The sequence below is a fragment of the Camelus bactrianus genome, chromosome 11 (genome assembly GCF_048773025.1).
Source record: "Camelus bactrianus isolate YW-2024 breed Bactrian camel chromosome 11, ASM4877302v1, whole genome shotgun sequence".
NCBI lineage: Eukaryota > Metazoa > Chordata > Mammalia > Artiodactyla > Camelidae > Camelus > Camelus bactrianus.
The window spans coordinates 16,508,102-16,536,001 of NC_133549.1; the positions used below are offsets into that span (position 1 = coordinate 16,508,102).

Below are 27,900 nucleotides of genomic sequence, written 5' to 3' on the forward strand. Positions count from 1 at the left end.
GCAGGCACACTACACACCCACACTCACACGTGTACACATGCTCATCCACGTGCCCACCACCCAACTCACAAACACAGCACACACGGAAGTACGTTCCCACCCTTGCACGTCTTGTCACAACACACACCCACACACGACAGACTTGTGTGTGCACACGCACGCATACACACACCTCGAGCACAATGCACACATGCCAGCACATTCACAAACACTCGTGCACACAGCGGACCGCCCACATCCTTTCAGAAGCTCCTTCGTGCGAAGGGCTCCTGGATGGGGCTGTGCTGGGGACTGCTATACGCAGAAAACTTTGCCTGCCGGTGGAGTACGTCGCAACACTTCCCCAGGTGGACTCAGGAGGCTGAGCCAACACTGACACATGGTGTGGAATGTTTAATGCTGTTTCTTTGGTCTGGATGGTGAGGCACTCTTTCTGTTCTGCCTGGGGTGCCGAGGGCAGGAAGGAAGGACGGTGGGCTCCCTGAGGGGCCCAGGGGCACAGAAGGGGGGCTGTGCCCCGAGGAGGGGCTAACCGTCCCCAAGGGAGAGAGGTGCACACGGAAGCTATTAACCAGCCTCACAAAGGGCGAACGATGAAAATACTGTATTTCATGGACAGTTCTGTGTCTACAGTGAGAACCCAGCATGCCCCGGGTCTCTGGTTTGTACCAGCCATGGAAGCAGGTGAGCAGGCTGGACGGGGGCCGGTGCTGTCAGCTGCTGTCAGCTTGACCTGTGAGGACACACGGGATTCGGGGCAGGCCCCAGGCACCGTGGTCTATTACAACCTCACTGTCAGGAAACCAGGCTCCTGTGCCCAGATACTGAGAGTCAGCCCGGGGACGGCTGACATGCCGCCCACCCCAGGCGCATGAGGAAGGGCCTCCTCCCACTGGGGCCCCCCCCAGACCAGACACAGCTGCTGACAAGTCCTGGGGACCAGGCTGCACAGGGCGAAGAAAGCCTGGCCCTCGGGTGGCTGGACAACACACCACCCTGCACATGCACCTGTGCCGTGTGCAGCAGACGTGTGTCCACGGGTGATGCGTGTGACGCGCGTGGTGTGTGCTGTGCACGTGAGCACCACCCGCACACATGTATGTGGCATGTGCACCAACACATGTGTGCGTGTGCATGCGTGTGGGTGCACATGTGCCACAGACCCAAGGAGGGAGGGCGGGAGGGAGGAGGGAGGAATGACTGCCGGGCTCACACGCACGTCCCCCGGATGTCTGGGCTCTGCCTCCGTGGGGACGCACGGACCCCCTCCCGAGGGATGTGCCACTTGCTGTCGCAGAAGGATCTATGATTGACATCTGTCCTCCGACTCACGGTTTTGTGCCTGGAGGGTCACAGGAATGCCAGCGCCTCTCTGTGGCAGGGAACAGAGCTGTTCCCAAACACCCCTGTTGGGAGGCGGGACCAGTCCTGGCAGACGCTGGCGTTGCAAGCTGAGTCTATATTAAAGGACATCTGGGCATTTCGAAGGCGTGACCCTTCAGGCCCCCGCTGGCCCTGGAAAGGCCTCGGGTCGCCGACGGTCTCTCGGAGCGTGGCTGCATCCCAGACTGGGCTGAGGTTGGAGCCAGTGCAGGGCAGGGAGCTGACGCGAGTCCCCACGACAGCGGAGGGGCTCATGGCAACTGCCCAGAGTGCTCTGGACTGACCGGCAGGCTGTCTGCCCCCAGGAACAAGACTTAACAACACACACACGAAACACTAGAAAATGTTGGTGGCACCTCCTGCCGTGGGCAGGCGGCAGGGTGGGTGGGATGCCCGCTAGGCTGCGCGGGCCACGCGGGTGCTGAGGGCTGCTCCCTTGGTAGAATCCCTGCCCGGTCCGTCCCTGGGCTGCCCCCCCGGGGACCAGGCATGGCAGGATGGCAGGCAGGTGTCTGGATGTGGACGCTGGTCTGACCTCAGGTCCGTGGATGCAGATGTGGCCCAAAGTGTCTTTCTGCTCCAGTCCTTCCTGCTGAAGGGGTCAGTGGGGTACCGCCAAAGCTCGGTCCGGTAGTGACCCCCTGCCCCCTCGTGCGGCAGAGGTCCTGATGCTGCACTGAAGCACGCCCGGTGCGTGTGTGTGCGGCCACATGGGCGACGGTGCCCGGCTGCCCGCTACACCGTGGTCTCATTCCTCCAGGGCCCCGTGCGGATGTTGCCGGTGCTGTCGGAGCCGTAGGGCATGTCCCCCTTGACCAGCCCGTTCTGGCCAGGGCCCCCGAAGGGCAGGGACTGCGTCCTCCGGAGCATCTCGAAGTGACCAGGGCCATGGGCCACCTCCCTGCCCAGCCGCGGGGGGCAGCCATAGACCACGGGGCTGGCGTCGCTGCCCTCGGGCTGGGTGACCAAGGGGAAGGGGTCTCCCTGGGCGCAGCAGGCCAGTGAGTGGGGCCCCACTGGGCCCTCCAGCGAGCTGGGGGGGCTGTCCGTGCGGGAGCTGCGGGGGCTGCCGTCCAGGCTGGACGGGATGTGGTAGGCATACTCCTGCTCGGCTGCCTGGTGCTGGCTGAAGTAGTGCGGCTTAGTTCTGCCCTGGGGGCACCTGTGCAGGTGCGAGTCGTGCCCGAAGGCATCCTCCTCGTGCACGTGGATATGGCCCGTGTCCTCCATCAGCTGCTCGCAGTGCATCTTGGCGCAGCAGGGCGTGGCCGGGGACAGGCAGCTGACATGGCTTTGGGTGGCCTGCAGGTTGGTCATCTTGCAGTGGCTGGCCTGGGGGTGGCCGAAGCCAAGTGGCTTGCCGGGGCACGGTGAGTCCGGCAGGCAGGCTGCATGGCCCAGCACGTCCCCGTTGGCATCAAGTGCGGGGCGGGTGCCGAGCTTTGCTGAGTGAGGGTCCCTGCGGGAGGGGCAGCAGGACCACCAGCAGTGCCACACATCGTCCCGCTTGGCACAGTGGTGGATGAGCACGAACAGCCCCAGAGTCACGCAGAAGGCGCCATACAGACAGCTGAAGACCATGTCCAGGAAGTGGCCTTGCGACACTGCCAGCGCCCCGAAGGTCCACGTGGCCACGAACAGGAACAGTGTGAAGGCGGCGGCCCGCAGCTGGGCCTTGAACGAGTGCTCGTTCTGCAGCAGCGAGGCGGCCAGGGTGGCGCGGGCAGGCGGCGAGCCAGGCGGGGCCCCGGGGCTCTGGGCCACCTCTGGCCCCGCCAGCCGCTGCTGCTCCTCCGCCCGTTCCCGGAGCTCGTATCTGCGCTCTGGGTGGCGCCGCAGCTGGACGTATGTGCCGAGGAAGTACACGCAGGTGACCAGGGCGATGAAGGCCGCCGGCCCGTAGAAAGCACCCAGGCTGGGCTCCCAGGCCATCCAGCAGCTGTGGGAGGAGAGCGGGTCAGCGAGGGGCCAGCGAGGGGCCAGCGAGGGGCCAGCGAGGGGTCAGCAGGGGGGCAGTGAGGGGCCAGAGAAGGGGCAGTGAGGGGGCAGCGAGGAGCAGTGAGGGGGCAGCGAGGGGCCAGCGAGGAGCAGTGAGGGGGCAGCGAGGGGCCACATGGGGCAGCGTGCCAGCTCGGGCCAGAGGTCTCCCTGGGCTCACGGGACCAGGGTGTTTCCCACAGGGAGGGTAACTGTGCGATGAGGGAACACAAACACGGCCCCAAGACGGCGTGGATGGTGTTTAGGGATGTGGGGGGCGCAGGCAGGAGCCGGGCCTGGTTGCGAGCTGCCTGTCTGCCTCTCTCTGGTGCTGTTGGCTCTCCCGGGTCGACTGCCTTTCCCCGTCCTCAGCTGGACAGATAGGGCACCCCGTGCTGGGCCTGGGAAGGGGTGAGCCCCCAAGGGAGCAGGGCAGCTGAGGGAGGCATGCGGGGGGCTCAGCCAGTGTCACAGGGCCTGCGAGAGCTGTGCTCATGCAGCTGGGGGGCCGGCCGTCCCAGGAGGCTCTGCTCTGAAGGGCAGGAGGGACGCTGCAGGGACAGAGCCCAATGGGGACCTGGCCCCGGGGGCCCAAGACACCCAAGGATGTCACTGTCAGGCACAGCCACAGCCACCAGGTGGCCTCAAGGCAGGAGCGGCTTGAGCAGGGCCGTGGAGACAAAGGACCCCATCCTGCTCAGAGCCTGGTACTCACTATGCAGCATCCACGCCCTCCGTCCCGTAGTTCCTGATGCTCGTGGCGGCCGTGACGCCGCAGATGATGGAAGGAGCCCCTCCACTGATGAGGTAGAGCCTGCGGGGTGGGGCCACTCACTGCCAGGACCCACCCACACCCCCCAGGACCGCCACCCTCCTCCAGGCCAAGGAGGGGCGAGGCCCAAGTGTCCTGGCCGAGCAGCTGTCTGGGCAGCACCGGTCCAACCTGACCGAGGAGCTGCCGCCGGACCCAGCCTGACCTGGCCTTCCCCATGCCCCACATCCCTCCGTGCCTCCCCTCAAGTCCCATAATGTCCCCTGTTCCCCCAACATATCCTACATCCTCCATGCCCCGCATTCCTTCCTGCCTCCCCTGTGTCCTCCACGTCCCCCCGTTCCCCATCCCCACGCCCAGCCCCCACATCCTCTCACTGCCTCCCCCATGTCCCCCACCCCTGCTCGCTGTCTGCTGTGCTCAGGGACAGAGATGGCCTTGGCCAGGCCCAGCACATTGGCCGGGGGGGCGGGGGCAATGCTTGCTCTCGTTCATGCAGCAGAAATGGCCGGAAAGACATGAAGCCCCTGAGTGGCAGTGGGACAGTAGTGGACGGGGTGGGACTGTAGGGGATACTGTGGTCAGCTGCCCAGGCCCCCTTCAGGCAGACGTGCTCATCCCCCTGGGTGCGGGGGGCTCTCAGCGGCATTCCCTCTGGAGCTGCCTCCAGCTGCAGCCCATCTCACACCTGCTGCAGCAGGTTGCTGGCCCCCAGAGACCAGCCAGTGCCTGTGGAGGCCAGTCAGCCTGGTAACCTTGGAAAGAGGAACTACAGGGGCCGTCCCAGCTCCTTGTCGGCCCTGGAGCTTTTGTGCTGCCTGGAAGCCCAGCGTCCCAGCTGCCTGGGGGTAAGTTCTGGCATTTGACTCCTCCCCAGGAGGGCAGCAGTTCGTGGATGGAAGCTGGCCCCACCCCAGGTGTGAGCTGACTTTCCGGTCTGCAGGGCCTTAGCCAACAGCTCCAGCCAAGGCCATCTGAGTGCCTGACCACTGATGCGGGATGCTGGCGTGTGAGGACGTCACAGGCACCTGGCCATGCAGCACGCTCCTTGTCGCTTATGGTGGGGGGTGGTGCGTGATGGGCGGCCTCTGGGGCAGGACTGAGGGGTCAGCTCGGAGACCACCCCCTAGAGATGGGAGTGGTTTTCCGGGGTTTGCAAACACCCAAATCAGTGCAACGGTGTCGTGTCCCCAGTGGGGTCCAGGGCCACGGGCGGGAGTGGAATGACCCTGCATAGGGTCACTCACAGGGGACACTGTGCCTCCCTGAATTCTGTATGCAGCGGGTGCATCCTTCCGAATGAAGGAGAAACACACATTTGGACAAAGTTAAAACCAAGAGGATTGTCAGCTGGCCTTCAGGTCAAGAAACGCCAAATGAACCCTTCAGGCTGAAGGGGTGTTGTGCCTGACAGAAACCTGGACGTATGAAAACCTCAGAAACACTAAATACTGGGGTAAACATAGAAGGTTTTGTTTCCTCTTAATTTCTCTAAAATATATGCAGCTGTTTAAGGGTAGTCCCAGACCGTGCGGCTCCTCCACCCCTCTGGCTGTAGTCCGAGCCGGACGGCGCCCTCGAGTCCTGCAGGTGAAGCGGTCTCAGCCGCTCCACCGCCTCCACCCAGGCCCCCTCGGGCCACTGGGCGCCTCCTCCTCTGCGGGGGCTTCATCAGGCCCCTCAGAGCTGCTCCCCTTCCCCGTCCACTCCTGGGGGACAGGGGCGAGCCGGCTCCCTGGCTGCAGTGTGGGCTCGGCCAGCAGAGGGTGCTGGAGGCCACTGCAGGAAACTTCTTGCTGCTGCCGCCATCAGCGGTGCGGACGAGCAGGACTTGCAGTCAGTGGCGCCCTGCCAGGGCCAGTGTCGGCCTTCGCTGGCCCCAGCAAGGACCCTCCTGCAGCAGCCACAGCTCGTCCAGTGGCTGGGGGCCCGCCCCACCCATCACCAGCCGACTCCAGCCCCACCCACTCCAATGAGGTTGTAACCCCGTGTTGGAGGGGCCGCCTCGAGAAGCTGGAAAGACACAGAAGCGGACCCCACCCTGGGGCCCCCGAGGACCAGCCTGCCTGCACCCAGTTTAGCCCTGCCCTCGGCCGTTTCTGTCCACTCTGGAGCCCTTCCCCCGTCTGCCACCGAGCACCCAGGAGGGCCCTGTTGTGACCTCCCTGCCAGAGGTGACGTTCACCCAGGCCAGGGGAGCTGAGCGGGGGTGGGGGTGGGGGCACATGGATGGCGGGGGTGGGGCGGGGTCCAGGCCCACTTCTGAAGTCTGACCAGTCGGGTCATCCGGAGCCCCTGCACTGAGACCCCCGCACTGAGACTGTTTGTCACAGGAAGCCGGCATCCGGGGTGGACACATGGCTGACGCAGCCCAGGGGGCAAAGGGAACGTCACGTGCAGACGCGGGCAGCAGTGATCCAGGGCACCTGCCCGGGCCCGCCTGTCAGGCCAGGATCCTCCAGGGCGATGCCGTCCTCCCGGTCCAGGCAGCATCCTTCGTGCTGATCCGGCTCTTGAAACCCTAGAGATCAGGCTGATGGCTTCAGCTTCGATAAAGGAGCAGCTGCACCACTGCCCAAGTAGCCGGCTTTCAGAGTCACTGACGTGCGTGGAACACGGCCTCTAGTGTCCAGCTTGCACTGACCAGGGTGGATGGAGGGAGGTAATAACCATCAGGGATTTGATGCCTGGAGAAAAGCTGGTGGACAGAGACCCCGGGGCCATGCGAGAGTGAGGGGCGTCTGAGCACTGACCATGATGAGCAGATGGTCTGTTCAGAGTGCGCCCTGCGGGGAAAACGTAACTGGGATGCTTCACGACGACCAGGATGCATTACAACGCAGCAGCACATTGGCCAGGACTTACTCAGGGACAGGTGCCAGCACATGGGGCTGTGCGCTCACTTTTACCTGAAAAGGGCTCCTGTGTTCCTCGGCCAGTCTGAGAGCAGGACGCCAGCTCCTGGGTGTGGCCTCCCAGGGCCTCGGGGGACACGGGCGTCAGGCTGGACCCCTCCCGCAGTCGCACTGGAGGGGCCGAGTGGAGCCGCTAGCCCAGTGCTTGGCTGAGCTCGACCCAGGTGGTGCCTGTCTTCAGAATCTCTGCTGCCCGAGGAGGGATCCAGGCAGAGAGACCCCAGGGAACTATCCCTCCACCCGGCAGGCTGTCCAGAGTGGGTATCCACTATGTGGGGGACAAATGGACGAACCGCCCAGGATGTGGGCACCTCAGCGCCAACGGCTTCTTCACGTAAAACCCACCAGCCAACCATAAGTGACGGGAAGCCGTCTAGGTGCACTTATCAGAAAGGGCAGAACAGACTGAGAAATTAGGCTGTAATTACGTGCAGCTAAATTGGGGGTTAGCCCCCGAGCATCCTAAAATCAAGCAAGAAGTTCTGGTTCTGAGGTGGGTCCACTTTGGCTGCCTCCTGCAGATCCGACGGCCGTGCTGAAATCCTGACCCTGGGGCGATGGTGCCGGGATGGGCCTCGGTCATGAGGGTGGAGCCTCACGCATGGGAGTGGGGTCTTCAAGGAGACCTGGAGTCCCCCGGCCCCCTGTCCCGTGAGGATACAGCAAAAAGACGGTCATCAAGGAGCCAGGACACTGGTCCCCACCAGACACCGAATTTGCTGGTGCCTTTTTCCTGGACATCCAGCCTCCAGACTGTGGGAAGTAAGTGTCTGCTCTTTAAGCCGCTGACCTGTGTTGTTTTGTTTTCCTCACCCAAATGGACTAAGACATTAATGAGGGTGAAGTGGAGAGACATGTCCACTCAGAGGCCTCGGCTGAAGGGGACTGGCCAGCGGGGCAGCTGGGGAGCTGCCTGTCCCGTCCACTGGAGACCACAGTCCTGCGCGCCCTGCACAGCGGGCCAGCCACATCCCAGCGTGGACTGGACGACCTGCGAATGGCTGGGCTTGGGGACCCGTGATCACCAAATCGTACACAGCACCTTGCGTGGTGATGACACAGGCAGGCAGATGGGGACAAGGACAGAGAAGAGCTTGACCAGGGCTTGAGGAGACAGATGGTTGTGGCGTTTCAGCGCCCAGTCCTCCTCACCGTGACGGCCCTCAGGGTGGCCGTGCTGAGGCTGCCAGTCCCTCTGCATGGGATTCCCGGCCCTGCTCTGTCTCCCTCAGTGTCTCGGAACCTCCAGTCTCTTTCTGTCCAGCTTTTCTCCCTCTTCTCTCTCCCAAACAGTCGGACACGTGCCGAGAGCTGGGGAGCTTGTCCTGGACGGCGCCCACTCCATGGGCGAGAGTGCTGACCGCCGGCCCGCTCTGCTCCTGGACGTGTGGCGTGGGGACCTGGCTCCCAGTGTGTCCCCACCTCACTGACTGACACAGCTGCTCTGTGCGTGGGGCTGGGAGCTCACCTGCCACGGTGCTTGGGCCGCGGGGGCAGCCGCGTGGCCAATCCCCAGGGCCAACCTGACCGAGTTCCACCTGGCTCCCTGGACAGAAGTCCCAGTGCGTTTTGCTCCTGGAGGAAGAAGCCGGCTCGGTGTGGTCGCCCCGCGTGAAGACTCCTCCATCTGGGGTCCTGCTGGGCGCCTCCGCACCCTCTCAGCCTCCGAAGTGTGGCTCACACCCCAACCGGCAAACCCCGCCCTGGGCTCCGTCCTCCGCTTGTTCCTGCTGGTGGGCTGGCTTTCAAACCCCAGTGAAGTTCCCTGGAGCCAACACCCCTCGACCCCATGGCGGCCCCAGGAGGGCCCTGCCAGTGCCCCGTGTGGCGCAGTGACCCCCACAGTGACCCTGACAGTGAGCACAGCATGCCTTCTCCACAGCCTCGTCCACGTGTCCTCTGGGGTGGGGGCTTCATGACCCTCACGGCATCTGCCTTCTGAGAACCCCCTCCCCACCTTGCACACCCTGATCCTCCCAGATGCGGCCTGGCGTGTCTTCTCCCACCGTGGGCCCCGTGCGGGTCCTGTTCAACCGCAGGCACGGAGCCTCCACTTCTGTGCTGAGCCACGGGAGCCCGGACGGGGCGGGGAGACCCAGGCCTCCCACGGCGACACTGAGCCTCTGGCCCCTCATGTCAGAGCGGAGTTGGATCAGACCTCTCCCGTCCATACCCGGGCTCTGAGCGCGTTCATCCAAGGCCGAAGTAAACGACACTCACGGAGTCACGGCCACTTATCTACCTGTGGTTTCAACGCGAACAAGCAGGACACGCCGGGGCTCGGGTGTGGTTTCACGTTCCTGTGGACACGCTGCTGGTTGTGCTGGGACCTCGGGAGGCGGCACCAGCACCACGGGGCACGAAGGCTGGACCAAGGCTGCGTGGACACTGGACGGTGTGGCTGGACGGGAAGCTCTGCATGGAGTCCCTCCAGGTCCTGGTGTGCCAGAGGACGCCACGATGGGCTGAAGGAGCTGTGTCTTGGCTCAGGGAGACCTGGTGGTGGGAGCCGGACGGGGCTCCTGGCCTGGGTCCACGTACAGTCTGGCGCCCTCCCTGGGCGGCTCCCCTGGGCGCCCGCTCTGCTCTCTCTTCCTCTCTCCCTGAGCCCATCACGATGCTGCCTGTGTGCCCGAGTGCTTGTTTCCCAGGCGGGCCTCCCCAACTGGGGAGAACCAGGTGGTCCTGCTGCCGAGAACCCCGGGCCCAGCTGAGGCTCCGAGTCTGTCCTGCCTGCAGATTCCCACTTCAAAGGCTCCTTGTAGGTTCTAGGAGGTGCTGCCCCAGCAGGGGGCCCCAGGGCAGCACCGACGGGCCAGGGGCCCAGTTCGCAGTCACCTCACAGCCTTGAGGTGGGAGCTCTGCTCGGTGATGCCTGGGCCTGGCCTGGGGCCTGAATCAAGGTGACCCCGCAGGGCCTGGCCCACACTCCACGCCCGTTCCATTCCTCACACAGGGAAAGCAGACCTGGCCGTGCAGCCCCACAGCAGGACCTGAGGAGTCGCCCATCCCCTCTCCAGCCTCCCTGGCTCCTGGCCCTGCCCTCAGAGCTTCCTAAATGTGGGAAGGGACGAAGCACTGTGTGTTTCCCTTCACCGGAACTGAGCTCTCCCCCCTCAGTCACGTGGCCCTTTCCGTCAGGCTGGAGTTTCCTCATCCAGCTGTCACAATTCTGCGCAGACTTACTTTCCCCTGGAAACCGAGTAACCTGAGGTAAATAAACAGCGCACGCATGAGTACCCAGCAGGTGGAAGGAGAAACCCCAAGGACGGTCAGAAAGGGCCTTGAGGCGAATGAAGAGCCCACGAGACACCACAGCCTCCGGGTCGGCCAAGGCAGTGCCAGAGGGAAACGCGGGGCCGGGGCCTCCACAGTCACAGCAGAGGGGCCTCAGACGTGGAGTCTGGCTTCACGCTGCGAGGAACACACTGAGCTCGAAACGGCAGAAGGAAGGAAGGAACAGAGACAGAGCAGAGACGACACAACGGAGGAGATTTTGCTAACGAGCTGCCGACGCCCGAACTGGGACAACCTGGACCCCTCACGCCGCAGCCCCCTTGTTTGTAAAATGGAACCAGCCACGTTCCCGCTAACGTGTGTGGAAGCGCTCTGCGAGCTACGAGGTATCATGGAACTGACTCTGTGTTGGACGCATCTTCTGTTCGAAACAAATGGAGAATAATTGTGAAACACACACCGACCCTTTAGCAGACAGCCTGACAGTCTGTGCTCAGTACAGGGCCCCTATTTCAAAACAGAAATAAGGAAATACAGAAAATCGAGGGAATCAGATGGTTCTTTTAAAAAGACCAACAGAACTGGCCGACCATTAGCTAGACTAAGAAAAAGGAGAGCAGGCCAGTGCAGCCTGGGAGTTCCAGCCAGAGCAGCTAGGCAAGACAGGGAGTGGGGGAATCGGAACCAGAAACCAAGCAATAAAACGCCCGCCACGCCAACGACACGACGCGCATATGATCCACGAGGACGCCGCCGGACCTGGAAGCCACTCCAGCAAAGTCGCAAGATGTGCGCAACACACAAGACCAGCAGTGTCTCTGCATGTAGGCAGTGCTCAGCCTGAGCGCAAAGCGAAGGGAGCAGTCCCGTTTACGAGAGCAGAGAAACTACTCAGGGAAACATTTGACCGCGGAGCACAGACGTGCGCCCTGAAAATTGGAACGCACTCTCAGGAGGAGTCAAAGAAGACTGCGTTTACAGACTGGATCCTGTTGCTGGCGTTAGAAGGCAGCACCTCCTGATGTGCCCTACAGACTCGGTGTGATCCCTGTCAGAATTCAAGGACCGTCTCTGCAGAAATGGAGAAAGCAAGTTTAATATTCGTGTGGGATTTCACAGCTGATTTCTTTTTATTTCTCTTTGGGAAACTGCAGAGCGGGGCTGGGGGCTCTGGCTGCTGCCCGCGCCACCAGGCCCACCTCGGGGCTCCGGACACGTGGGCGACCTGCTGGCCGGCTCCCCACGACACCCTGGCAGGAGGTGGTGCTGGTGATGCACAGGGACTTCCCAGCGCTGGGAGCGGGGTCAGGGAGGCAGAAAAAAGAGTGCCCGTGGTCGGGCGGCGGGAGGGCCCCCACTGATAAGGGTGCTTCTGGGTTGAGAACGACTTCAGGGCCCAGAGTGCGGAGGGCAGCTCATGAGCGCCCCAGGGCCTGGGAGGAAAGTCTCCAGTCCTTGGGGTCCCCACAAGCAGCCTCTGGTCTCCCCGAGAAGGCCCAGCCCATCACATCGGCCGCCAGCCCCAGGCCAGGCTGGACCAGAGAGCAGCAGGGGAGCAGGTCTGCAGTGGACCACCCCCCACTGCCCCTCCGCTCCCCACCTCCAACTCCGCAGCCCCCATGTGCCCCTGTGGGGGGTGTGCCTGCCCAGACGGGTGGGGGCCGAACACCATGTGGACACACCCTAGTGTTAAGGCTTCTTGTACCAAAGGAAGGGGACGTGGGTGCGGGGCTGGTCTCCAGGCAGCACTGAGAGGAGCAGCGAGTTTGACGGGCCCGGGCCAGCCCCCTACCCCGAGCCCCGCGGCCCCTGGCGTCTGGCTGGGTTACATGCCTTTTGAAGCCGCCAGAGAGAAAACAGTGTGCTCCACCCCACTCTTCAAAAGGCCGGGCAACTCTTCAATCAATTTCAGGCCCCAAACCACTTTGAGACTGATTTTTAACCCAGGGGACCTGGGGCCTCCTGAGCAGGAGGAGCGAGGTGATTAACCCCCGCCCTGGCCGGAGTCCCTGCGCGAGCACCGACGGCCCGGCTGTCAGGGCGTCTGCTCCATCTGAGAACCAGGTTGTGCTGGAAACCTCGGGGCGAGGGTCCTGTTACTCACGTAAACAACACAGGACGCTGTTTCATCTGCCTCAGAACGGGCTTGTGCTGGGCTGCGGGCCTGCCTAGGCCTGGCCGATGGCCCTTCAGTTTCAAAGCCAGATAGAGCTCAGTCTGAGGGGCTGGGCGTCCCCGACCCCTCGCACAGGCCACAGCCTCACATTGGCAGCAGCTGCCCCTCACGGGGACCACCCGTGTGGGGCCGTCTCGGGGATCCCTGGTGAAAGTTTCCCAAACACCCAAGTCCCCCTGCCCCGGCCATCGTCCAGGGCAGCCTCTGGCCGAGGCGTGAGCCACCACGAGCGGTCACTCTGGGGAAGCCCAGCCAGTGGCTCGCGCTCTTTGAGCTCAGGTGATGCCCTGGAGACGGTGGCAGGTCAGACGGCTTTGAGCAGCTGGTGCCCAGGCTCAGGGCCACGCAGGCCCATGGGTGCCAGGCTCTTGCCAATGGCCGATTTGAATTCAGTCTTGGTTCAGAAAGTGGCAGGGTAGAGCCAGCGGAACACTGACTGTGAGGACGGCCGCCCGGTGACGGGGGCAAGCGCAACCTTGTCTCCAGGAGCCGAGATTGCTCCTGGACGGGGAGTGAGATGGCCTCCTGCTGTGGCCCGGACAGACTGAGCCCCCAGGCTTTCCCGGCCCAGGGCTCTGGGAGGAGGTCTCTGGCCCCCACCAGCCCCAGGTCCGTTCCTGCCACGTCCACCTCGAACCCTCCCGGCCCGAGGAAGCAACGGGGACGGCTGGCTGGAGTGGGGGCTCCTTTCCAAATCCGCCTGCCACTGGCCGAAAGGCCCAGGCTGCTTGGTCACCTTGAGACCAGCAGGTGAGGGTGACTTGGCTCCCTCTTAGGTCTCCGAGACCCGTGAATGAACCGAAGCCAAGACCAGGGCACTGACCCACCACAGAGCCGTCTCCATGCGCGCCCACCCACAGAGGGCGCAGGGGTCTCCCAGCGGCAGCTCAGCACACAGGAGGGCGCGCCCAGCATGCAGACAGATGCAGGCCTGCCTGCACTGCCCCCGCACCCCATTCCTGGGCACCCACCCCAACACAGCGCCCCACCCCAACCCCTGCCACCTGGGCCATCGGGTCATCCTCGGGCCCCAAGTATCCTCGTGGCCAGTTTGCCGAGACCCCTGGAAGGAGGTGTAGGGCCAGGGGCTCTAGTAGCCGGAGGTGGCCAGGCACGTGTGCTCGGTACCTGAGCAGGGGATGCTTGGGGTACGGTGGCTGGTCTGTCCCCGGGCACAGGGGGGCCTTCTTGGTCACCTGCTTGTAGATGTTCCTGGCGGTGACTCCGATCCACAGCATGGTGGACAGCGTGGAGTAGTGCAGCACGATGCCCACCTAGGAGGGAGAGGGCCAGTGAGCCCACCACGGCACGCCTCCCCAGGTCCCAGCCGCCCTGCTTCGCGTCCTTCGGGGACACCTCAACGGTGAGAGGGAGGGAGACCGGGAGGAGCCCCAGGGTTCTCAGGGCAGACACCACCCTGCACAGGGGCCTACGGGCTCCTGGAGACACATGGGTCCTGGAACTGGGCAGCCTCGCTCTCCTGCGGGGAGGTGGGGGCGGGGCCCGCGGGCCGTCCTGCGAGGTGAGCACACCCTCCCCACTCCCGGCCCCGCACACGTGCACACGTCTGTCTCAGTGCCAGTGCCCAGCCCCGCGGTCTCCCAGACGCCCTGCAGGTGAGTGAGACGCCCTGGGGATCGGAGGCTGAGGTCCACTCCCTGCCGGGCGAGTGGCTCGTTACTATGGAAACAGCCCGGCCGCCCATGGCCGGCGGCACTGCATTAGCTAGTTACGCACTCCACACTCCTGCTTCCATCCGATCCTGAGGTCACCGTTGAAGTAACGACCTGCCACTTCGGGGTGACAAGTAAAATCTGGCTGTAGATGGAAAGGATGTAAACGTTTAAGGAACACAGAGATTCTCTGAAGGCAGTAAGATTGCACCATTGTAACGATTTATCAAATCCAGAGTTCAGTTTGGACCAGAGGAAGGTCTGTAGTAACTGACGGGAGTGCTGTGGGCGGTGGGAGAGCCCCGGGGCCGCTGTACGTCTCAGGTGGTTCCCCTTGTCCGGGAGGGTCCAGCCTTTCCCTCAGCCTGGCCTGGATCCTGTCACGCGGTCCTGTGTGCCTGGTGCCTTGAGGTCACGTTCTTGCCCTGGCCTGGCTGAGAGGAGGAGGCTCTGGAACTGGGGGCTAGAACTCCCTGCACCCAAAAAGGAGACAGAGGGACCATGTGGGCCTGGCCCTCGACGGAAGGACAGTCTGACCTCCTTTCCAGGGACAGCAGAGTGGCTGCCGTCATGTGTGGATAGAAACAGAGTCACATCCTCTGAAGGCGCCCCAGCCTCGGCCCCGCAGCTGACCCGGCCCAGAAGGCGGGGGGAAGGGGCTGGGCCCTCGCCCGTTTGCTCGGAGCCTCGCCAGGCTACGCAATTTGTGGATCATGAGAAGCTGTAAACAGCAGACCTCTGTCTCCCCGACGCCACCTCGAGGCCGGACCATGGAGAGGTCGCTGAGTCACCTCCCCGGCTGCCTGGCCATCGCCCGGCCACCCAGCCCACGCTTCTGGCCCCAGGGCCAGGGCTGACGCGCAGGCCTGGGTGGGGCCTCCGGGCCTCCGGGCCACCGTGTTCCTGACGTCACGTGGCTCTTCAGCACAGCTCACAGGCATCATTTTATCACCATAACAACCATCTATTCTCTGCAGCCACCAGAGCTCTGGACCACCTCTCCGACATCGCTTCCCTGCGATGCTGAGCAACACTTGGATGGGGAAGGTTGGCCGCAGGAGTCTGTTCAGGCCTCAGGCGGTGGTGAGCTGTCACTTGTCACGGCAGGGAAAGGGCTGGGCGGAAGCCTAACGGCTGCTGACGCAAAGCCACGTTTGCTGTAAGGAACTGGCTCGCATGCCTCTGCCTCTGGAGGCCGAGGAGCCCAGACTCTGCCGTCACCGAGCTGGAGGCCCAGGAGGCCGACGGTGTGGTTCCGGTCTGAGCCTGAGTCCAAAGGCAGGAGGCTGAGGTCTTTCTTCCTCAGGCTTTTGTTCCACTCAGACCCTCGTGGTGGGAGGGGCCGCTGTTGGGCGCACAGTGTGCCCTCCTCAGGCCACTGGTTCAGATGCTCACCACCTGCAGACACACCCTCACAGACCCACCCAGGAAGCTGTTTGACCAAACGCCTGGGCACCTGTGTTTCATCAGCTCGGCATGAGGTTAACTCTCAGGCCTTCCCTCTGGGTTCTAAGCTGTGCCTCCCAGGGGTCTCTCTTCTCCAGTGAGTGGTGGGTGGGCCTGGCCCACCCTCTGTGACATTAGCCGGGTCTGCAGTGGGCGGGCAGCGGGAAAGCTCACCGAGGGCTCCTGAGGTCCCTATGGCCGCTCTGCCCCCATCGCTCCTCCTGATGCGCCCGGTGGGTTACGTCTGGCCTGCATGCCACCGGGACCACCCCGCCGGGATGCTGTTCTCCCTGCTCCGCACGCCCGGGGCTGACGCACGTCTGCGAGTGAGCGGGTGATGCCCCGCTTCCCTCAGGAGACGCAGTCGGGAAGCCAGGCCTCAGCGACGTTGGGCCCGAGCCTGCTCCTCTGGTGGTCCTGAGGTTGTCACCCCGAGGGGACCGGGTGTGTCCCACGCTAACAGGGCCCCTGCAGATCTCGCCTCTCCAGACCCCAGGCCTGCTCGGCCCCCGCCCACCACGCACTTTGGGGTCCACCCGGCCTCCAGGAGGACGCCTGGCCTCCGGGAGCCTCTGTCTGGCTGGCGGACTGGAGGACAGTTCCCAGCTTTGGCGGAGGGCGGGGCGCCCAGGGCCGCAGGACTGGGAGGGGGCCTGGGCCTGGCCGCGCCGTCAGGATCCCAGGGCCCCTGCTGTAGAGTCCAGCACGCAGAGCGCGGGAGGCCAAGTGCAGACACGAAGGTGACCATGCATTTTGCTGCTTCCAGACGGCACCGCGCCACAGCAGGCACTCACAGAGGACAGCGAGCTGGCTTCCCGGGGCTCCCCCCGTGGTGCTTCCACGCTGTCCAGAGGCTGACAGGAGCGTGTCTGCCCCTCAGCACGGCATTCAGATATGTGCTGGTGACTTTTCTGCTGGGCCCAGGGAGCGACTTCCCGATGGGATGTCAGCCCTAACATAGATTCGCAGAGAAGTGACGTCCCTTCTGTGTAGAGAAGCGGGGGAGGCCGAGGCAGCGGTGCTGTCTCCGGGCCTGGCACCTGCTTGCAGGTGGAGGGTGTGTGGGCAGGAGCGCACACGGAGTCTTCCCCCAGGCACCCCCGGGGCACGTGCCTTTTGGCCACTGATTTCCAGGGTGAGTCGCCAGCCACTGCTGTCTGTGCAGGTGGACAAGGCATCTCCTGTGGACAGATGGCCACCAAGGTCAGCCGGCACACATGGGTGTCAGGTGACAGCCTGCAGCAGCCCCCGCAGCTGTCAACAAACTCTTGTTGGATTTATAGCAACCAAGGCTGTAAGGGGAGCGTGTGACTTCCTAATGGAGGCAGCTGGGACACTCCCTCCACATGCTTCAGGCAGATGGACACCCACCAAGGCCTTGGTAAGATGCCCTGTGGTCCTTGGGCAGCCCCCACCAAGCCCCTGCCTGGGTGCTGCAGGTGTCTGCCCACCTGGAGGTGACTGTGCCCCTGGAGGGGTTGGTCCACCTGGAGGTGACTGTGCACCTGGAGGGAATGGTCCACCTGGAGGAGACGGTCCACCTGGAGGGGATGGTCCACCTGGAGGGAGTTGTCCACCTGGAGGAGACTGTGCACCTGGAGGGGATGGTCCACCTGGAGGGATGGTCCACCTGGAGGAGATGGTCCACCTGGAGGGGAACGTGCACCTGGAGGGAACTGTGCACCTGGGGGAGAGAGTCCAGCTGGGGGAATATCCACTGGGCTGAGCCAAGTAAGCGGCTGGCAAGAGGCTGGAGAGAGGAGAGCCTGGGTCCCTCGGTGTCCAGCTGCAAAGGTGCGCCGGGCTGCCTGTGCTCGACTGGCAGCTGACAGAAGGGCCTCTTCTGAGCTCCCTCAGGACCGAAGGGCAGTTCATGCTCTCCCTCTTTTTAAAGAAAGTTCAGGCGAGGCCGAGGGGTGGGAAGAAGACCTTTTGTGACTTGTCCTCTCCATGCCCGGAGCCGGAGCTCCCTTTTCACGCGAGTAGGAGCAGACCTCCCCAGAGCGAGCTCCGCCGTGGGCCACGTGGGGCGGGTGCACGTGGCTCTCTGTGGCCTGGGGCCCCGTGACCTGCCAGTGACCAAACCCCCTCCCTGACTGGGAGCTGCACTTCCTTGGGGTCTCTCCTTCTTAACTGGAGTAGAGCTGCTGTACGGCGTTGGGTCAGCGATTCAGTCACACACACACAGACTCCTTCCTGTTCTAGGTCGTCAAGGCTGCTGACTACAGCTCCCTGCGCTGTCCACTCGCACCCGTGGATTCTTACCTGGACCGAGGGGGCAGGGGGCCCCGCCCCGCGCTCCTGCCCCACAGCCTCAGCGGGAGAGGCAGGTCGTGTCCCTAGCTCTAGGTTGAGCTCCGTTTGTTGGGCAAGGAATGTCTAGTTAACATGTCACCTTACGCCTTGGAGAAAGCTGGTCCAGTTGAAAAATAAATCAAATGACACGATCGAACGCTGGGCCAAGCTGCAGACTCACATGGGGAGAAACTGCGATGCAGACCCTGGATGCGTAAACGCCCCTTCACGAGAAACACCTGAGCGACACTCAGCTGTCATCCCGCTAGCAGGGCACTTGCCACGCGCCTCCCCTTCGGTGGGAGAGCTGACGGCCCTGCAGGTCTGCAGGGAAACGAGGGAAGGCAGCACTCACCGCCTGGCACACGGTGGGGTGCTTGGTGCGGTTGATGCCGCCGGCGAACACTGAGAAGGTCAGAGCCGCGTGGAAGCAGAAGTTCAGGAGCGCGTGCCGGCCTTTCCGGCTGATCCGGATAGCGCTGTGGGGACGGAGAGTTCGCGTCAGGACCTGGCAACTCGGGGCGCAGGGCAGGCGGGAGCCCACTCACCCGAGTGCCACATCCCATCGGTGGGGGAAGGGGCTGAGGAGCTCAGAGCCTGGCTGAGACGGGGCCAAGAGCGACACTCCGGAAAGACCAGACTGTGGGAAGGACAGACCCTGCTGGATCCCCCTTGGTCGGTGGCCGTGGGGTGGCTTGGTGTTAAGTCCCCTGGGGAATCTGGAGCACCTGCCCGTTGGACAGGTGAGGACACTGAGGCCCTGAGACCTTGGGACTTGTCCAAGGTCACAGACAGAGAGGGGAGAGAGGAAAGCCACCAACCACACCTCCTGGTTCCCGGGACAGAGCTCTCCCCGCTCAGTGGACGTCTGACACCTGGTGGCTCGGATGCGCTGGAACACCCCCCACAGCCCAGCCTCTCCCTGGACTAGGATGTGCCTGTGGCGTGTCCATGTCCACGACCACCCCGGACCCAGTGATAGCCAGACAGACTGCTTAGCCTCTGCCTGCTGCTGTCATCGCTACCCCAGCTCCTCTGTGGCCTCAGTCACAACCAAGCCTCCTCTCCGACCCCGGCTGTGGACATGACTCTTATTGTGGACTTCATGCTGCTGGGGGCCAGGATCCCGCCTCACATTTCTCAGTGAATCTTCATGTGATGCCCTCTCCCCAGGCAGAGGTGGCCTGGAAACCAGCTCAGCAGGAAACCAGATGGACTCTCCTCTGGACAAAGCAGAGGCAGAGCTGCTCGAAGGGCTCTGCCGGCTGCTCCAACTGCCCACAGTGGGGCGGCCAGGGTGCCTGGCCAGTGGAGGGGGTGGACTGCACCTGACTGACGAGAACAGGGAGGCTGGCCTGGAGGGCGTGGCTGTCCCTGAACTTTTGGCCACCCTCGGCCACTGCCAGGGCCACCCGGGGCTGGGCAGGCTCGCGTCGGCCTGCCACCTGTGACATCCCTCCTGGGCACTTCTTGCTATGCGAGGGCAGGGGTCTCCCAGAGGGTCTGCATTGGCAGGTGGGCGTGCATCCAGGGCAGGGCGCCTCACCTGCGGTGAAGGACGTAGGTGGCGGCAGAGGCCAGCAGGCAGAGCAGCATGACGGCGGTGCAGGCGTACACCACGGGGTGCAGGAACTCCCCGGGGGCCTGGGGCAGGGAGAGGACGGCCCTCAGATCCTGGAGAGGACACAGAGCGGAGCGTGACCCACGCGGCCGGGCGCCTGGGCAGACCCACTGGGCTCTCCCTGCGTTGGTGAGGGGATTCTCAGATCAGGTGGGGATTTGCTGGGTCTCAGCAGAGGCGGACAGTCTGCCTGGGCAGGAGAGGACGAACACTGCCCCGGTGGGTCTGCTTCGCTGCGGACGTCTTTGTGGGCTCTGATGGCAGCTCCCGAAGGACAGTGTTTCTGCTGTGCCCGGCAGCTGGCCTCTGGCCTCCGGCCTCCTTCCCACCCAATGCCGCTGATGGAGCCTTGGGGCACCTGCGTCTGTCAGTGGCGCTCGCTCAGCTGAGGGCACGGCTGCCCCGGAGGCCTGCATGCGGCTGCAGAGGCAGCAGCTCACGTCAGACCACCCCAGGTCCCAGGTCTGAGCCTCACACCCACCGACGCTCTGCTTTTAGGGACGTGGCTCAGGTGGATGAGGTCACAGGACCAGCGTCCCTGTAAGAGGAGGGACAATGGGAGCTCAAACACAGAGGAAGGGCCACGGGCCCACGTGGCGGGAAGGAGCTGTCTGCACACCAAGGGGCAAGACCTCAGGAGAAAGCAGCCTGCGTGCACCTGCACCTTGCGTGTCCAGCTCCAGGACCGCGAGAAAGAAATTCCTGTGGTTTAACCCACCTGCCATGTGGGACTTTGTTACGGTCACCCTTGGGGACAAATGCTCCCCACTAGGTGGGTGGTCTGGCTCTCGGTGCTCAGGCCAGAGGGTGAAGTCCTTGCTTGACCCCCAGCCCAGGCCCTGAACCCCCCACTTTGCCCCCACAGCCCCTGGGGGATGTGCCCGGCTCTGGGAGGACAGGCTGGGGGCCATGCCCACTGGTGAGGGCTGCCAGAACCCCGGTGAGGCCCCAGAGCTACCCCCATGGTGACCATGGGGCGGGTGGTCAGGGCAGGGCCTGCCTCTGCGCTGGCCCCGTCCCCAGGCCACGGCAGTGTCCAGTGCTGACATGCCCACTCCGGGCCAAGGGCGGCTCCAGACGCACAAGCCCCGGACAGTGGGCGCAGTTGGTGGAGCCTCCAGACCGGGAATGGGGGATGGAGAGATGGCCGGAGAGGCCGTGGCCCGTCCACGGCAGGAGGCAGAAAGCAAGCCTGTCTGAGCCCTCAAGCTGCTTTTCTCCTGAGGGACGCCTGTCATCAGTCCAGCTGAGATGACACCTTGCCAGCCAGCAGGTGCGGGACGTGCTCAGAGGGAGCCGCCCACTACCCAGCGGGGCCTCTGCCCCGACTCGGCCCGACGCAGGGACTTTGATGAGGACGGCTCTCTGTTGTCCTGGCAACGGCTGATGGAGTCCCATCACCTGGGAAAGGCCCTGAGTGACGTGGACACCTGGGGGCTCCTCAGCGTCTGGCTGTGCAGGGGCCTGACCGACAAGCGAAGCAGGAACAGTGTCCGGTCCCAGAGTGAGCCGACGGCCAGGGAGGCGCTGGACAGCCGCTCCACAGACCTCACCACGGCCGCCCTTGCACTTGGGGCCCGACTGCCCTCGGGCTAGGAAGTCTGACTGGCAGGTGTGGACGTGCACAGACCATCAGTGATGCCCAGACACACGGGCTGTCAGTAGGACACATGCTGCTCACAGCCCAGATCCCAGGAAACCATGAGCTCAGGAGGAAAGGCAGCCTCAAGGTGACGGGGATGCAGAGTGTCCCCAAGGGAGACCCGGAGGTTCTGCTGGCTCCAGCCGCCTGGGAAGGCATGGCCCTGGGGCAACAGGCCTGGCACGGCTTGCGAGGACGGTTTTTCCCAGTCTCACACAATGCCTGGTGGAGCCGCTGCCTAGGGCACGAAGGCCGCTGAGCCCGGTCCTGCAAGCAGGAGCCTTCGCCTGGGGAGGGGGGCCCAGTGGAGAACAGGCATTTTGTAAGAAAGAGGGTGCAGGGCCGGAAACACAGGCTGCCCCTCATTTCCCAGGGACGTTCAGCTCCCACTGGCATCAGGGACACCGGGGCGTCCTGACCCTGGCACATTGCCATCAGGGTGGCAGGAAGGGGACCCGCGGCTGAGAGTTCCAAGGCACTTTTGCACCCATCAGGTCGAGGGCACCAGCCTCCTGTCAGGTGCAACTCAAGGCGAACATCGAGGACACCGGGTGTCCTTGGTCAAGCCCTCACAGCAAGTGGCCTTTTCGCCTGTGGTTCGTCTGAGAGCCGTCGGCTGGGAGCAAGCGGGCCCAGGTCCCACAGGCGGCCACGTGTCCTGGGCCTGTGCTCGCTCTTTTCACGGAGACGATGGTTTGTTCCTCCCGTAACGTCAGCTGGGTCTGAGACCCCCTGACTCTTCACAAAAGCCCACCTTGGCTTCCGGTTTCACGTCCGCACACAAGAGCCGCTCCAGGACCGGCTGGTGCCCCGTCCTCTCACCGACCCTATCAGGACCATGTCCTCAGTGCCCCGAGTTGAAGGGCCCGGGTGTGTCCACCTTCTCGGGGTGTCGTCATTGTGGTGTGAACACTGGGGAGCTGCCTCGCCGCCCCTAAAGACCAAGGCCAGACCCCTGACTCTTGTCTGGGGCAGGGGTAGGGGTGGCGGGCGGAGAGGGATCGAGGAAAGCTAGCCCGCGCTTCCCAAGCAGAGTCCCCGCAGGGACTGGACAGCCGGGGTCCCTGTGTCCGGGAGCCATCAGCACATCTGGCCCTGGGAGGAGTGTCCAGCAGCCGGACCGTGGCGGCGGGCTCACCTCCAGACGCGTCCTACCTGCCACTTCATTCACACGCACAGACCCTCTGTCTTAAGCCAAACAAGGGTCAGAGCTGGCTTTCCTGCAGTAGGAACACACCCTGGAGCATCAGTGCAGGACCAGTGTTCGCACAGCCCGAGGTCTCCCCACCTCCGGGGCTCCTGCCTTCTGGTCGAGGCCCCAGTTTTGGGGCCTCACCCAGGTGAAGGGGTCCCTGGCCCCGAGTGGCTGCATCCACCATGTATGTTTTAGAAGAAACAGATTCAATTCCATTTAGCCTCCTGGTTTTTTTTTTTTTCTTTCTCTAAATTAGAGTTATCAACAGTGCTTTCTACATTTTTAGAGGTGACATTTAAAATTCAAAGTAGGTAATGCAAAACGGAGATACATTTTATATTTTAAAGTTCACACATGTACAAGTTCCTCTTGGAAGAATCCACTCTGCAGGTGTTCCGTGGGCAAAGTCCCTATAATGGTCCAGTACATGGTCAAACAGCATAGAACTGACTGCCTTCTCTGGACACGACCTTTGGGGGCTGCGGGGCCGTCAGGGCTCCTGGGACCAGTGACAGGGACGGAGTGTGCAGAGGGGTCCACAGAACCCACAGACAAGCTGGGGGCAAAGGCCACCGCCAGCCTTCTTGGCGGATGGCCGCACGCCAGCTGCCGGAGCCGCAGTCCTGCCACCCGCTGTGGGGCTGGAGCCCACGAGTCCCGTCACTTCTGCGCCCGCAGGATGGCCGGCGGGGCTGCTGTCTCCTCTAAGAAGCCCTGGCCCCGCTGTCCATGGAGCCTGCAGGCGGGAGCGACCCACCCAGGGCAGCAGCCCCCAGGCTGGTCTGTTCCCATTTCCCCTTTTCTTTCACGTGTTATTACGATTTTACCCAGATGTGTCCTTGCTGGTAGGCACTGCAAATCAACTAAACCAGGATGTCAAGAAAGCCGAGAAGGAGGGAGGGGAGAGGTCAACTCAGGGGTCGCTCATCCGGTCAAACAAGCTCGAGTGGCCTCTTCCAGGCCGAGGTGCGGACCATCTGCGGGCGTCCCTCCCGCGCAGCGAGGTGTCCGCGCTGGGTCTGCGGGCGGCCAGGGGCGGGCAGGGCTGTCCTTCCTCCCAGTCTCGTCCCAACCAGACTGACCTTGGGGGAGCCTGTGGTCCCTTGTGTGCTGTTTAATGTGGTTCCATCCTTTCGATCTGTCAACCTTCCGGGACAGTGTCCCGGGGGGAGCAGATGCAAAAGATAAGTAATTTATTCATTTGGAGCACAAGTTACCCTAATTGGACATTTATGTGGCTTGTTGCCGTCTTCTGAGGATGTGTGGGCCGACTGAATTTTGAAGAACTTTGGAGAAAAATACATTGAGAAATATCACGGGGGTTTCCTTCCAGACTGGAGGTCACTTGCTTAAAACTGTCAACACAGACAGAGAGGAGGCATCGGGTGGGCGATAAACTCTGTGAGAGGAAGGTAGGTTTTAGAGGTTTATAGAAATTGAAATATTGGACTGAATAAAAAGCAGCAAACTGGAGGAACTCCCTGAACCTCTGAATTGGTGTCGCGGGCGGATGCGGGCGGTGGGAGCAGCAGGTTTGGCCGGGGTCCCGCTGGCTCAGACAGAGCCCCGATGCCCTGCGGGCTCCCTCCCTCCCAGACCACCCACAGCCCCGGCCTCCAGGTCTCTGCCCTGCGTCCACCCTGGTCTCTCCGGGGTTTCAACTCCACCCTTGCCTTTTGAACGTGGGTGCTTCTGTGCAGAGCAGCGGCGTGCCATGTCTGTCTTTGGGGCAGGCCTGGCCTTTTGCCCTGTCCTGGTTCCGGGCCCTGCAGGACCTGGCGAAGGATGCCCTGACACACCGACGTCGGTCCATGCCTCCTGGGCCTGGGCCACACGGAGCAAAGCCACCAGTGAGGTCTTGGTGCCACTGAGGCCCCAACATGAGTGAGCGGGTGGGCTCACCCTCTTTCCCGAGACAGGTGTGGCGGCACGACCGACTCAAGGAAACAGCACACGGGTTTGGACGGGTTCCCTCCGATTCCGGAGTCTGCCACTGTGTCCCCTTGAAGAGCGCTGTGCCCTGAGCCGACAGGCTCACAGAAGACTACGGGGCGCAAAGTCACTTGCATTTTGGAACCTGCTTGAACTTGACAGCTGGCAGCACCATCGCGGGAACAGCTGTGCAGGTCAGCCCCTGTCAGCAGCTGTGGCCAGGGTCAGTGCTGGGCGGGTGGGTGGGGGTGTGAGGCCTGGGCTCTACCCGCTGGAGACGGGGCTGCAGGCCCCCCAGCCCCCCGGGGCGGCGCCTGGGAACTCACCATCCTGCGGGCGCTGAGGGCACGCAGGCAGCGTGTTCAGAAGGTGCGTAGGGCACCAGCAGTCCCGCGGGAAATCGCCCAGAGAGCACCGTGGTTTCAGCTTCAGTCGTACCTGCTGGTGACCACGGCGTCTTTACAACTGAGGGCTGGAGGCGCCTTGTCTGACCACAGGGGTCGGGGCAGCCCACCGCCAGGGCCAAGTAGGTGGTGGGAGTGTGGCAGGGCCAGGGCCAGGGCCAGCCCTGCTGGTTCTCCTCCCCACGTGCCCCAGGGTCACGGGGGAGCCTGCCCAGGTGTCTACACCTCAGACTCTCAGATGCACTCAGGAAAGTGCTTGCAGCCGAGCTGCAGCCCACACGCCAGGCTGGGCGTTCTCTGTCCTTCCGGAAAGCCTCCCCAGCGTAAGTGTTATTTGTCAGGAATAAAAACCCAGCGCACAGCTGAGATTCCAAACTCTCCGGGAGAGGGTAGCCCAGCTGATTCCTGCAGTCTTGACGGGCCTGCGTGGAGTGGGCTGGGGGCCGGGGGGAGAGGGTGGGATGGACTCGAGGAGGAGGGCCCCTGACCAGGGCCGCCTGGCGGTTCTCACGGGAGGGCCAGAGGGTCAGACAGGAGGTGGAGACGGGGCTGATGCTGGGGAGGACAGCGCACATGTGTGGGGCCCGAGGGGCCTTGCTGGCCCCCTGCCCTGACCTATGGCTCACCCTTCGTCTGCCAGTGACAAGGATCCATTTTGCAAACGAGGATCCAAATCTGAGAATACAGAGCCTCGGACACGGCTGCCCCGGAGGCCTGGCCGTGCTGGGGGCAACAGGTGGCTGGCTCGGGTCACCGAGCTGGGGGTGCAGCTGAGCTGTGCCTGGAACGCGACCCTCAGGCCCCTGAGAGGCCAGCGCCAGCCCCCAGCCTCCAGGCCAGGGGGCAGCTCTGCGGGCAGCGCTGACCTCTGGCTAAAAGCTTCTCCCTTGTTTTGACATTTCAAATTGAACAAGAAGATGCACCGGTGACTCAGAACCCCTCCTTGTGGGGAGTCGCATCTGCCCTAGCGACTCGCCGTCGTTGTCCAAGCCTCGGCCACCTTGGCCTCCCTGTCCTCCGGCCATCGGCATTCCCCGCACGCGCTGGCCGCTGTCCCTCACACACACACGCATACACACAATGCATTATTTACAGGCGTCAGCCTTTCCGGAATCCAAGCGGGGGGCAGCACAGGAAGTGCCCCTGCCTTCAGGACGAGCCCCTCCCCCCCACTGCTCATGGTGGCCGCACCCCCTTCTCTGGAGAGAGACCCGACCTCCAAGCTCGGCGTCCCTGCAGCGGAAGCCCACCCACGTCCCCTGCCATCAGTTCGGCCAACTTTTTGGGGGAAGGCGCCGGCAGGGCTGTGGTGGGCAGCCGCGTGTGGAGCCTGGGGGCCGGAGTGGGAGGCGCCCAGCCCGGGGCTGGAGGAGGCTTTCACAGGTCACAGCCTGGGGTGGGGGCAGGACGCCGTCTCCCGTGAAGCCAGTGAGTCAACGCTGCAGCCTGCCGGCAACTCATTAGCATGGTCTGCGAGCAGCCAGCAGAAGGTCCACCGGGTGAGGGCAGCCTGGAGCCCCGGCCCCTGCCCGCAGCCTGGCACGGGGCAGCTCCTGCTCCTGCCCAGGGCCCGTGGGGGGGTGGGCGGCCCCGCACGTACTCACCATGAGCACAGAGAAGTCACTGAGGTGTGAGCAGAGGGTGGAGGTGGCGCCGCCCGCCCGGCCGATTATGTTGCACCCTTCTCCCCGCCAGCTTCCATGGCTGTCTGGAAGGTCAAGGTCCCGAACAGTGGCCACGGGGACGAGCCCCTGGCGACCGCGGTGGGGCGGGCAAGGGTGGAGAGGCCGCCCCCATCTGCGAAGACAGGGCAGGGTCAGGTGGGGGGGTCCCCCTCCGCAGGGGACCCCCAGCATGGCCGGCGGCACCTCCCAAAGTTGGCCCCCACCTTGGCTCCTCTCCACCAGCCAGCCTGTTGGAGTGTCTGTCTCGGGCCCGTCTGGGCAGCAGAGGTTCCGGGCCGACCTGGGCCTCAGGGCGTCGGAGGGACCTGGCCCACAGCCACATGCTGCGCGGGGACCCTTCCTTCCCCGTGTTTGAAACCCCACCTCTGCTCACCATCCCAGCACAAGACACTCAACCCAGTCTTGGGCTGCAAGAGACACGCACGGCCTGCCTGTCAGTTTAAATCAAGAGAGTCAACAGACCTTGAATTAATCTCCCAGGGAACAGCCGGCCCAGGCGGACGGAAGCCTCTGCTGCCTGGACGGGGCTGGACCTCAGGGGCTGTGTCCCCCCACAGACTGAGTCCTTTGGCGGCTCCGGGCCGTCAGTGGAACCCAAAGTTATCCAGAATCTGCACTCGGAACAGCAGGAATCGCCTCCCTGGCTTGGCGCCCAGGAAGCGGCCAGGGAGTGGACACCACGGCCAGTGGGCTCCGAGCTTGCCTCCCCGGGCCCTGTCGCTGCCTCACTGGGGCCCACCTGCCGCAAACCCCGGAGACGCACAGCCCAACTTCTCACCTATTTTGGTGAAAACAGCTGGAGTGGCCACGGTCCTGTGCCTCCCGTTGGCGGCGAGCCGCGGTGAGTTCTCGGGTCTGGGGAGCAGTTTTCCATCCCAGAGGCAGCCCTCTGGAGCCTGCAAGTGGAGTTATCAACAGATTGCAGGACCGCAGCCCAGCGCCGGCCGGGGCTCTGCACCCCGGAGGATGAGTCAGAGCCAGGAGCAGCCGACATTCAGTGCAATTCTCAGCAGGCAGCTTCCCGAACTCTGCGTGAGGACTGCCAGCGGCCGCTGCGCCTGCTCCCGCGGGCGGCGACGGTCAGGGACGAGGGACGGTCGGAAGCAGGAGCCGTAACCATGGGGATGGGGGAGGCGCTGATGGCGCGGCGAGGTGGCCGGCTCCCTGCGGCAGGGCAGGAATGGTTCGTCCCAGCCAGCCCGCTGCCAGCCCGCCGCCCGTCACAATGCAGAGACGATTTAAAGAGACAACCGAAGGTTTTGCCTTCGCTTCCAGCAGAGTCGGGCACCTCACATTAAAGCACGTCCCCGAGACGACGCAGGAGGAGGCCTGGTGTTTTTGTTTCATTCTCAGAGGAAATCCTGTCCATCTAGGGCTCCGACAACAGAAACACGAACAAGGAAATTGATTCTGGAGAAATTTTCACAGTCCTCGTATTAAAATGTTCTCAAATCCAAATACGGCCACACCGAGGTGAACACACGAGTCAGTGCTAGCGTGAGTCAGCAGGGTCCTCCTGCCAGTGTGGACGGCCTCAGCCATGCAGA

The 27,900-nt window shown here is 63.5% G+C and overlaps 1 protein-coding gene across 2 annotated transcripts; it reads right to left on the reverse strand.

Moving 5' to 3' along the window:
* Positions 1–588: 588 nt before the first annotated feature.
* ADGRA1 (adhesion G protein-coupled receptor A1) lies at positions 589–27,900 on the reverse strand. 2 transcript variants are annotated; one of them, XM_074373331.1, is made up of 7 exons: positions 27,132–27,898; positions 26,273–26,465; positions 19,421–19,548; positions 18,230–18,353; positions 13,589–13,734; positions 4,076–4,174; positions 589–3,322 (listed from the first exon to the last, which is right to left on the reverse strand). In XM_074373331.1, the coding sequence occupies exons 2-7, from the start codon at positions 26,273–26,275 to the stop codon at positions 2,119–2,121; spliced, it is 1,704 nt and encodes a 567-aa protein (XP_074229432.1). In that variant the 5' UTR covers positions 26,276–26,465; positions 27,132–27,898; the 3' UTR covers positions 589–2,118. The 2 variants fall into 2 exon arrangements, with proteins under 2 accessions (XP_074229432.1, XP_045370783.2); XM_045514827.2 differs by lacking the exons at positions 18,230–18,353; positions 19,421–19,548 and having other exon boundaries at positions 27,132–27,900.

Excerpts from the sequence above, each read along its gene's own strand:
- ADGRA1 (XM_074373331.1), bottom strand. Across the intron at positions 13,735-18,229 it reads ACCCCACCGTGTGCCAGGCG|GTGGGCATCGTGCTGCACTA; the intron begins GTGAGTGCTGCC and ends TCTCCCTCCTAG. Across the intron at positions 3,323-4,075 it reads GAGGGCGTGGATGCTGCATA|CTGCTGGATGGCCTGGGAGC; the intron begins GTGAGTACCAGG and ends CTCCTCCCACAG.